The 10,450-nt window shown below is 38.5% G+C and overlaps 4 protein-coding genes across 7 annotated transcripts in view; 2 read left to right on the forward strand and 2 right to left on the reverse strand.

The window, feature by feature from the left end:
* The first annotated feature begins 79 nt into the window (after positions 1-79).
* LOC129793885 (serine/arginine-rich splicing factor 1A) lies at positions 80-4,242 on the forward strand. Of its 2 annotated transcripts, XM_055834382.1 has the most exons (5): positions 80-374; positions 455-827; positions 1,245-1,312; positions 1,382-1,465; positions 1,551-4,242. In XM_055834382.1, the coding sequence occupies exons 1-5, from the start codon at positions 208-210 to the stop codon at positions 1,567-1,569; spliced, it is 711 nt and encodes a 236-aa protein (XP_055690357.1). In that variant the 5' UTR covers positions 80-207; the 3' UTR covers positions 1,570-4,242. The 2 variants fall into 2 exon arrangements, with proteins under 2 accessions (XP_055690357.1, XP_055690349.1); XM_055834374.1 differs by having other exon boundaries at positions 1,382-4,242.
* Positions 4,018-5,359, reverse strand: LOC129793825 (peroxisome assembly protein 12). Its single transcript, XM_055834245.1, has 2 exons — positions 5,193-5,359; positions 4,018-5,134 (listed from the first exon to the last, which is right to left on the reverse strand). The coding sequence occupies exons 1-2, from the start codon at positions 5,310-5,312 to the stop codon at positions 4,301-4,303; spliced, it is 954 nt and encodes a 317-aa protein (XP_055690220.1). The 5' UTR covers positions 5,313-5,359; the 3' UTR covers positions 4,018-4,300.
* Positions 5,360-5,493: 134 nt separating this feature from the next.
* Positions 5,494-7,772, reverse strand: LOC129793779 (zinc finger protein 132-like). The gene has a single exon (XM_055834108.1). The coding sequence runs from the start codon at positions 7,367-7,369 to the stop codon at positions 5,516-5,518; it is 1,854 nt and encodes a 617-aa protein (XP_055690083.1). The 5' UTR covers positions 7,370-7,772; the 3' UTR covers positions 5,494-5,515.
* A 1,328-nt stretch (positions 7,773-9,100) lies between these two features.
* LOC129793817 (uncharacterized) overlaps positions 9,101-10,450 on the forward strand; it is a 28,142-nt gene continuing 26,792 nt past the window's right edge. For 2 of the 3 annotated variants that reach the window (XR_008750967.1, XM_055834218.1), the window contains exons 1-2: positions 9,102-9,596; positions 9,658-10,409. Coding sequence is in view for 2 of the 3 variants with exons in the window: in XM_055834218.1 (XP_055690193.1) it covers positions 9,324-9,596; positions 9,658-10,386 (1,002 nt within the window). In the remaining variant the exon portion in view is untranslated. Of the gene's footprint in view, positions 9,597-9,657; positions 10,410-10,450 lie in introns of all 3 variants that reach the window. The other variant, XM_055834228.1, reaches the window with a different exon arrangement.

Below are 10,450 nucleotides of genomic sequence, written 5' to 3' on the forward strand. Positions count from 1 at the left end.
TTCGGCAATTTAGAACAATTCTTCGGCTACTTTCGGCTACTACGAAATCAACGGAGAATTATTGAGATTTGTGACTTCTGCTTATTTACTCGACGATTTTCATAGTGTCGCCATTTTCCATACCGCGTCAATTTCCTCGTTGTAAATTTTCTTTGCAAAGCCAATTGTCTCTTTCGCAGGTATATTTTCAGAGAAATAGCCGTGCAAATGTCTCATCCACGCAATGAGTGCCGCATTTACGTGGGAAACCTACCGCCAGACATACGCACAAAGGATATTCAGGATCTCTTCCACAAGTTTGGAAAAGTTACATTTGTCGATTTGAAGAACAGACGGGGACCCCCGTTTGCTTTTGTGGAGTTTGAGGATGCTCGGTAAGTGTCGCATTGCGCCCCACAAGTAGTTTGTTTGAAGTTTGCCGGAAAGTGACCGAAGCTCCCGGTGTCGATTGCAGGGACGCTGATGACGCAGTAAAAGCTCGCGATGGGTACGACTACGATGGGTATCGGCTACGAGTGGAATTCCCACGTGGTGGGGGCCCGGGGAGCTACAGGGGTAGTCGCAGCAATGACCGCAGCCGTGGATCTGACGGTGGTGGAAGCCGCAGCACGCGCCCACCGACCAAGAGGTCCCAATTCCGTGTGGTGGTCACTGGATTGCCCCCATCTGGATCGTGGCAGGATCTCAAGGATCACATGCGAGAGGCTGGAGATGTTTGCTTTGCCGACACGTACAAAGATGGGACTGGAGTGGTGGAGTTCCTTCGTCATGAGGACATGAAGTATGCCATCAAGAAGTTGGATGATTCCAGATTCCGTTCCCATGAGGTGAGTCTGTTATCTTCTTTATTTTTTTGCATCCTCGTGATTTATGAGAACCTCCAACGAACAAAAAAAATCATTCAGTTCATTGCCAAAAAATATGTGCTGAAAATCTCCATTAAAACAGCCCTCGCAGGAAAAACTAGAGCAAGCTCGTATGACCTGATAAGAACATTAAACTGTGTGTCTCTTTAATTGCCAAATGGTACAATAAACTTTATTACAGGGCTGTAATTGAGTGCGTTGTAGCTTTGCCAAGTTGCTGTAAAATTGAGAGAGAAAAAATGCATTTTACGAGAAACTTTGATGACAAGAATACATATTAAACAAGCTAATAAAAGTTGTTTTTTCGTTTTTCCTTGAAAGAAATTTAATATTTCTTTATTAAGATGAAAAATTAAATAAATATTTTCCATTTCGAAGGGAGAAGTGGCGTACATTCGTGTTCGAGAGGATTCTGGGGATGATCGTCGTGACAGCTTCCGCGACCGGTAAGAGAAAAAATATTAAAAATTTCAGAATTTGAACATTTTTTCATCAAAAAAAATATTTCTTTGCAGCTCCCGTTCTCGCTCCTTCTCACCCCGACGTCGCCGAGGGACACCAACGTACTCACCAGTACGTCGTTCATTCTCCAGATCACGGTCAGACTCACGATCCAACTACTAAAACAAAACAAAAAATCCCAAAACATAAAAAACAACGGACACCGACTTTCTTCATTTCCAGCACTCGAAGAATGGTTTAATTTCGGCAAACACAATAGGATTTTCATGATTGGGAGAGAGAGAGAGGATGGGGAGTTTATGGAAAAAAATGGGTGGAAAGAAAAAATCTGGACTTCATGAAGGAAGTATTATCACATACTTTTAGATATTTTACTTATCAATATATTCTTTCTAATATTCCTCTTTTAATTACAACATTAATTATTAAATTTATAATGTACCCCCACTCCATTTTTCTGCAAAATTGATTTTATAAAAACATGAAAAAAATGCAAGCAAGTAGTACATTATTTTTCTTACCACACTATTGAATTTATCTTTCATCACAAATTATAAATTCTTTTTTTTTAAGTAAATTTACTACAAAAATATAAAATAACTTTTCTCAACAGGAACCAATTTTTGCTAAAAAAAAAAAAAGAAAACAATTCACTGAAGATTCTCCAAATGAAAAAAAAAAGTGTTAGAATTTATAAAAAAAAAATGAACGAGTTGGTAGAGAAAAGAATCTTCAGATGAGAAGAAACTAAATACAAAAAAAAAGAAATACTAAAGTAAGATTTAAAAAAAAATTTCTATAAAAAACATCGCTAAATGAGAAACTTTCATAATTCGTAGATGAGAAATTTAGAATAAGAAAAGGATGATTTACTAATATTCTATCTTATTATACAAATTGCATTTTGCCAATTTTAAACTAATTCTACTTTTCTTTCTTTTTTTTTCCTTAATTTACCCTCGGATAAGAGATGATTTTAAAATATAGATGTGGATTTCGGGGATGGATGATTTCACTGGACAGAGAAATGATTTGAATTGGACTCTGGAAGGAAAGGATTAGGATTTTTTTGAGAGAAAAGAAGAAAAGAGAAAGAGAAAGAGGTAGTAGGATGGATGGATCAGGATGGATCGTGGATCACACGTGGGATTTCATGTGAAAAAAAATAATGCAAAAATCTTCAAAAAAAAAGGATTTTTGGATAAACGCTCCACTTGACATTCGGGATAGGATTCATTTAGGATGGTGTGGCAATTTTGGATTTTGCGAGGATTTCTGCGCGGTGTGAGAAATTGGATTTAAAAAAAAAAGAAAGAAAGAAAATGAGAAAAAATGGAAGTGGTGTCAGGATTGGATGGAAAATGGATAATTGAGGAGGATTTCAAAGTAGGACAGATGAGAAAATCGTGGGATAAGGATTGCAATATGTTACAGGATTAATGGGTATGATGACATTGATGTGAAGTATTCTTTTCTAATCTAATTCTCCTTAATTATTTGATTTTTTTTTCTAACTTAACATCCCACTTTTTCCCGTCCCCTAACTTTCAAAGAATTCTGCAAAATTGTTTTTACTTTTTTTTTTACAGTTTCTTTTATGCAAAAAAGATTCATTTTTTCAAAAAAGTTTGAGCTGAAAAGTAATCTGAAAAGCTTGAAATTTTCAACTGAGAAACTTTTTAAGATTTAAAGCAAAATTTAAACATTCCAGACTAAATGTCTTAAAATTAAGGATTATTTTTTAACATTAGGTAAAAACTGTTGCTGATCTTAGCGCAAAACTACAGTGTTCCTACCCTAACTTACAGATCTCTAAAACTGACAAAATCTGATGGGATCAAATATTTTTTAATTAAACCAAGAAAAAGTCTTAATCGTAAAGCTTTGTTTACGATTCAAACTAGACTTTTAATGTTTCTGTTTTATGAATTCATTCAAGGACACAATTCGCGTAATTTTGTAGAGAATCAAAAACAGATTTAGAAATTGCTTAACCCGTTAAGGATCGATAAGACGTTTTCGTCCCACAGACAGGTTCGATTTTGAAAATGGGTAATTATGCATAATTACTTTATGTTTTTTACTTGGATTATCTCTTTAAATCGAAAAACGAAAACCAAACAAAATTTAAAGTTAGGACTTTCGCCAAAATAGTTTTATTTGAGTTCAAAGACACGCTTAAAAATTATTTTTATTACCTTAGACCCGCTGGATTCCCTACAATCCTTAAAAGGTTAACCGATCTAACCATTTTCCCAAAAACGCAAACTCTGACGTCACTATTGTGTTTCTTGCCTGTTTAAATGCATAAAACATTTGCGCTAATGTTTTGTATAATTACATTTTCTCAATCCTCGTGAAACAAAAACATTAAAATTGTGATCAAGTTTTGCAAACTTTTTTAAACCTTTTCAGAAATACTTTTCAGCATAACTTAGAACAAAATGCTTTACAATTTTTTTAAAATAACTTTTTGAAAGTTTTATCATGTAAATTGACCACAAATAGCAATACAGACAGACAACAATTTAAAAAAAATTACATATTTTAGAGCTGAAATAGTAAAATATTCTTTTACCAATTTGACCACCTGGAAAAATATTAAAAATATTATTTTAGCCAAAAAAAAACTTTTTTTCGTTTGTTCAATGCATGCGGCCATTTAATTATTATTAATAAAAACAAAGAGTTGAAGATTTTTGGTTTTTTTAATGTTTTTTTTTCTCTGTAATTTGTCTCTTATTTTACATTATTTTATATATTTCATAAATGTAATAACAAATATGCAAAAAAAAAACAATATTCTTTATCAAACACCTTGTGTAGATATTATGTGAATGTTGATTTTCAGAACATCCCTAAAGAGGAGATTTGAAGTTCAAAATAAATTAGCGCAGAGTCCAATTTGAAGGCATTCTTGTGGTTTTATTACTTTTAGTAAAATTTAGAGGATCCTTTAGATTTAGCGGGCGCTAATCGTCAAAGAGGAGGAAGATGTCATCAATTGAGATGGGATAGTTGGAAGCTGGACAAATCCCGGTGCGTTCAATTGCAGTTACGATGCATTTGTAGCAGTAAATGTATCCGGAAATGGCGCAGCATGTAGGTCTTGTCCACTTTCCCAGGCAAACTGGACAAACTCCGTGATAGTTGAAATCCTGCTTAATGACTGGAAAATCTGGCGTTGGAAGACTCGTGAGATCTGTGTGTTGGGCTTCGGTTTGCCACCATTGGAGGAATTGGATGAAGAATGCAGAAAATTCAAGACCTTTTAGGATTACTTCGCTCAGCACGGTGGACAATTTAAGTTGTCCCCGAAGGAGGTTCCTCCAAGTCCACTCAACACCCTCCTCTTCCTGTATGTACGTCAATCCTTGATTGGCAATCCTGAGGAGTGGTGTGTGGGACGTTGAGTAGCTCGACAGGTAGGCAATGTATTGAGCAATTTTGAGGCATTCATGGATTCCCACGGAAATCCCATGGATGCGAATAAGGAAATCCTTGAGATCAGCCCGTGGGACACGAGCACCATCTCTCAGGGCTTCCTTCCATTTCGACACAATCCTGTCTGCCTTTATCCTCAAATAGGGCAGTATCACAGAACAAAATAAGGCAAATATGTGATCCTTCCTGGTGAAATCATTAGTCCTTGTTGAGAATCGCCTCAATCCGTAGAAGACTTCCGACAGGGTCCCACCGTGATTCTTTAGATAGTAATTCTGTATTACTCCATTGGCCAGGAGGAATATTTCATCGTAATATCGCTCCAGGAAGCCGAATTTGTCTGGATTTCGTAGAACTAGGAACTGCAAGAGACAGATGAGCAATCAACTCAAATCTCACGTAAAGTAACCCTCAAAATACCTGAGTTATTCGCTTAAATGCTGGATAGAATGTTCCTGAGAGGGATTCTGCAGCAACTACCTCAAATAGGGATGGTTTAGTCTGCAAATTAGCTGCCAAATGAGCGGAATTCTCTGCCATTGCATATTTTTTTGCACACAACACTGATAAACAATCTGACAAACCGTCGCTTTCATCAGCATTTGTCGTAAAATCTTCCCAGAAATTATATCATACGACAATTGCTGATACAAGCGGCGAAAGGTAAATTCAAAGAACTTCCGTAACGGTAAAGATTTCCACAAGAAAACTTCCAGAAATCTCAAAATCAAAGCAATTGAATTTTATTTCTTCATGTGGATCTGAACATGAGCAGCCAGATGCTGTTTCCTCCTGAATTTCTTCCCACATTCGGTGCATTTGTGACTCTTTTCATCCTGGTGGATCTTTGTGTGTCCCCGGAGGGTTCTCTCGGATTTGAAGAAAGTCATGCAAATGTCGCATCTGTAGTTCCTCTCATTGGTATGCGTGGACATGTGATCCCTCTTGTTGCTCAGCGTCCGGAAGGTCTTGCTGCAGAGACTGCATGAATAGGGCTTCTCCCCCGTATGCAGTCTATTGTGGACAGTTAGCTCAATTCGTGTGGCAAAGCACCTGCTGCAGAGATCACATTTATGCTCCTTGATTTGTCTGTGGATCAGTTCGTGTTGCTTCTTTCCCTGTAGCGTGAGGAATTTCTTCTCGCACGTGGTGCATTTGTACTTTCGGCCAGGACAATCATTCCTTATGTGAGCTACAAGGTCGGTGTTTGTGAGGAAGATTGCAAAGCAGTGCGTACACTCCATGGCGTGATTTTGACTGTGGAAGCGTAGCTGATGCTGGAACAATTTGCTGTAGGTTTGGTAGCTACGGTCGCAATTTGAGATGAAGCACTCGAAGCTCTTGCAGTGATCGAGGTAGAGATGCTGCCGCACAGATCTCTGATTGGGCATCACATCCAAGCATAGCCCACACTCGTGCGGGGTCTCATCCACATCTGCAGCATCATTGTGCTCCTCCTTGGCGTGCTGGAGCTGCAAATGCAAATCCGAGCTGATAAAGCCACAGTGAGTGCAGGAAGTTGTTCCATCTGCTTGTCTTTCAATTGAAACAATCTTCCGCAGTGTTGGAGCATCATCATCAAATCCACAGAGATCCAGGTACTTTGTGTCAGTGTAGAAAATCTCCTCCGGAACAGGGAGGGTATTCGTACACTTTGTCACCATGTGCTCCTGGAAGTCATCAATATCCAGAAAGATTGAACAGCAATTTGCACATCTGAACATTGGGATGTTGGAGATCACCTGCGGGAAGGTTTTCCGATGGAAATCCTCATGGCGCTCAAATTGAAATGAATCGTGGAATTGCAGCTGACACAGGTAGCAATGCCACTTCTGATCCCTTAGTGGAGACTCTTGTCCTTCCAGCAGACGATTTGAGTCTTCTTCCTTATTCTTAGGCACATCCTCTTCATCACGATTATTTTGTTCCTGCGACAGAACTTCCGGAACTTCTTCAGTGTGAACTTCCGCGATGTGCTGTTTCAGATCATCTTCATCTACGAAGAAATCATCACTGCAGTAATCGCATTCAATGTGGGTAGAACAGACTAATCGGTGGATGTGTTGTTGTGACGCAATCACAAAACCTCCACAATCTGGACATTGTACTGTTACTTCCTCAACATTTTCATCTTTTCCCTCTTCAGCATCATCTTCCTCCATCTCTTCACCCTGCAAACTCTCAGCATCCAGTGTCTCTGCTTTCACAACTTGACGCTCAATGTATTCTCTTGTCTTCTCGCCATTGTCATTAGAACACTGGGATCCAGCCACGCTGTCCTGGACATCCTGAAGGTTTCGTTCAAAGAGTTTCTTCAGCAACTCATTGTTCTCCCTGCATTTCCGCTTGAAGACATAAAATTCCTGAACTTTCCTCCTGCAGGCAATACAAATTTTATCCGGAAAGTGATCCTTCCGGTTTATTTCAATGTCCAGGACGTGAGAAGCAGCTGCAGGAAGATTAACAACCTTCCCGTCGATTATTTCACTGCAGAAGAAACTCCTGAGTGGCTGATCTTGATTTAAGCACAAACGACAGAGGAGCTCTGGATTTATGTCCAGTTCGTAGTCTGTAGATTCCACTTCCTGATTCATCATCACTATGGTAAGATATCACAGTGCTCAACAACTGGGGCTATATGCAAACGCTTCCTGATTCATTTTCTCCATTTTTTTATTTATTTTTTCACAGAGAAAGTTTGTTTACATTTTTGTTTGATGTCTTTTTTACAAACAAGAGCGTATACTTCATGTGAGCAACACTTCACATCGAAGTTAAAGTTTTAAGTCAGTGGTTTAGGAAAGTATTCATCAGTAGGGTTTAGATTAACTAAACCCTATTAAAGCCAGATGAAGAAAAGCGAATATGAATCTTTATGATTATATTCCAGGACGACATCTCTGATGAGGTGATCGTCCTAAAATCTGATTGGCCTTTAATAACTAATACCTCATTATTATGAGATTAGGCTGATGAATCAATTAAAATAAAATTCATCAATTGAATGAATTTTTGATTTGTAATAATCCGTTTCGGAGGTTCGAGATGTCCAAAGGAACCTCTTAGAAATTGGATTATTACCCCTTATCGCTCTTATCATGTTCGCTCTCTCTCTCTTCTTTAAGATCTTCGCCTTTCCATCACTTTCTTCTGTTGTTTTAGTGCAATTTCGGCAATCCCGCTAATTATTATTTTTTTAACCCATGCTAACGAGGTCATAGATCTTCTGTACGTAGGACCTTCATTTTCTAGAATTTGATTAATAAGCCTAAAAGAAATATAATTCCTGAAAATAAAATTTTTAGCCACCATGGGGGCGTCGGTAGACACCGTATGATATATCATACGTTTAACGAAAGGGGGTTGAAAAAATCTATTTTTTTTCTCAGTCTTAAAACAAAAACTTTAACTTATTTAAATGCATAAATTACATAATTTATGTTAAAATTAAGTAGTCTGGCTAGATTTTGGACCAGAATTAATTAATTGATCCAATAGAACTCCAATCCTTGGGTTTCACAATCAACTCACCGCGTTCTTGTAGAGTTCTAGCTCTAAGAAGATAGAAGCTGAACTTGTCGTGGTTCCCACAGTTGTCCTCATCGCTAACAGTTGCGTAGCCAGGAAGTAAAATAACAATCTCATGTTGCATGGTTAGCTCTAGGACGGAGACTTCTGGTGAATATGCTGACAAGTCTCCGGACAGAGCCGGATGTACTATCCTTCTTCGTTCTCAGACCTACAAAAATCAAGATTTTCGCTATAATTTTTATATTTCCCGGCATTAGGTACTTCTTAATACTTACGATGTACCTGATTTAGCACTTCCTGGCATTCCTTTTCACTGCAATTTATATTTTTATTCCCAAACCCTTAGATCTTCCCTCACAGAAATAAACTCGCACTATAACCTAAAAAGTACCTCAATTCAACCAACGTATGATATATCATACGCAGATGTTTATCGCGCAAAATAATTAAATAATTTGCGGTCGGAGACGGATATTTTGCTTAATTCACAAAGTTTTATTAATAAATAAGAGATTTTGCACAAAATATTGCGGAGAAAAAGGGAACTGTCACTTAAAATACACACATTTTGGTTCCCGGACAACATTGCAATTGGATACACTTAGATTTTTGTCAAAAAATAATATTATTTTATGTTTTTGACACCCAGGAAAATTAATATAAAGAGTTAAGGGTTTATAAAAGTGGAAAACACTAACCCGGAAGGAAATTTTTGCGAATTCGCGTCATAAAAATTAAACAAAAATTACCAATTTTGCGTATGATATATCATACAAAAAGTGAGGATGGGTTAATAGACTTCCTAGCTTTTCTGGCCACTGTAAATAATCCAATTCCTTTGCACTTCCGGCTTTCTGGGCAGGAAACTTTAATTCTTTCACATCATTCACAATTTTTAACGGTAGATTTCAAAAAGTTGTCAGTTGATTTGTTTCCAAAATAAACTTTAAGGTTAGGTTTCTGAGTTTTCTGCTCTTCGCCAGCTCGCAAAAAAGAATAAAATTCTTCCGTTTCTGGAATATGTCGCGTGGCGATAATTTCCCACCCCTCAAGAAAGCTCGTGCTAATTCTAATTCAACAATAACGAGTCTTCTCACGGGTCAAAATACCCCACAGCAAGCTCCCGGAATGCATCTGCCAATTTCAAGTGATTCCGGGGAGTACCAGCCAATTTTTAGTGCTGAAATTAGCAATATAATGCGAGGATTTGGGGACTGTGAACGTCCCATGAAGGAGTCTGTTGCATTAGTTGAGAAGATCGTCTACCAGCAGATGCGGGGGATTCTTCAGGAGGTGAGTGAGGAGGAATTTATTAGAAAGCTGTAGAATTAACTATAAAAGGTACTGTTTTCAGGCAATTGACTGCGCTGTGGCCAGGAAGGGGGTGCCATGTCCCAGTCAGAAGGACTTTGAGTTCATGATGCGAAAGCACCCACTGAAGATCCATCGTTTGCAGAAGTACATGAAGCACCATCAAAAGTATCAGGATCTCATTGCCGGGCGTGTTGGAACGGCAATTCCCAAAGAAGTGGAGACAAGTCCGGGATCAGAATCAGACGATGATAGCGACAGGGAAGTTCCCGAGAGGTATGATGAGGAAAAGACACGGAGGATGTTTCGAGCAAATCGCATCTCACAGTCACTCAACAGTGAGCAATACAAGCAATTCAGTACGGCCAGGACAACGTCCTTCTACGATCGCAATACAGCCACAATGAAGACGAAATTCCGTACGTGGCTCAGTATTCCGGCTGAAGTGCAAATCACATCGGAAGTTCTGAAGATTTTGGCATATCTCGTGCATGAAACAATTGCTGTTATTGTTGACTACTGCATCCTGACCCGGTTGAATTCCAGCAATAGGATGACTGAACCATACAGCCGCATATCCTCGGGATCAACGCATGGAATGCTCCATCTCTGTCCGGAAATTACCCAAGGAAGGGGATGCGATGGTGTTAAACCCATTACGGTGCAGGAGATAAATGAAGCATTGCGACGTCACACCTTGATGGCGTCAAAGCCAATGGGTCTGTTCAGGAATGTGAGGTCAGGAACCAATTCACCCTTTCTTGCCATTTAAATTCATCGGAAATCTTCTAAAAGGTAAGATGATTGAGAATCTAATCGTATATTGATTGAGATAT

The sequence above is a fragment of the Lutzomyia longipalpis genome, chromosome 1 (assembly GCF_024334085.1).
Source record: "Lutzomyia longipalpis isolate SR_M1_2022 chromosome 1, ASM2433408v1".
NCBI lineage: Eukaryota > Metazoa > Arthropoda > Insecta > Diptera > Psychodidae > Lutzomyia > Lutzomyia longipalpis.

What these genes read in the sequence shown, in the direction of transcription:
- LOC129793885 (XM_055834374.1), top strand. Translation starts at nt 208, where the DNA reads ATGTCTCATCCACGCAATGAGTGCCGCATTTACGTGGGAAACCTACCG. An exon ending in GTGGAGTTTGAGGATGCTCG is followed by an intron (nt 375 to 454) that starts GTAAGTGTCGCA and finishes TGTCGATTGCAG; the next exon opens with GGACGCTGATGACGCAGTAA. An exon ending in CGTGACAGCTTCCGCGACCG is followed by an intron (nt 1,313 to 1,381) that starts GTAAGAGAAAAA and finishes ATTTCTTTGCAG; the next exon opens with CTCCCGTTCTCGCTCCTTCT.
- LOC129793825 (XM_055834245.1), bottom strand. Translation starts at nt 5,312, where the DNA reads ATGGCAGAGAATTCCGCTCATTTGGCAGCTAATTTGCAGACTAAACCA. An exon ending in CATTTAAGCGAATAACTCAG is followed by an intron (nt 5,135 to 5,192) that starts GTATTTTGAGGG and finishes TGTCTCTTGCAG; the next exon opens with TTCCTAGTTCTACGAAATCC.
- LOC129793779 (XM_055834108.1), bottom strand. Translation starts at nt 7,369, where the DNA reads ATGATGAATCAGGAAGTGGAATCTACAGACTACGAACTGGACATAAAT.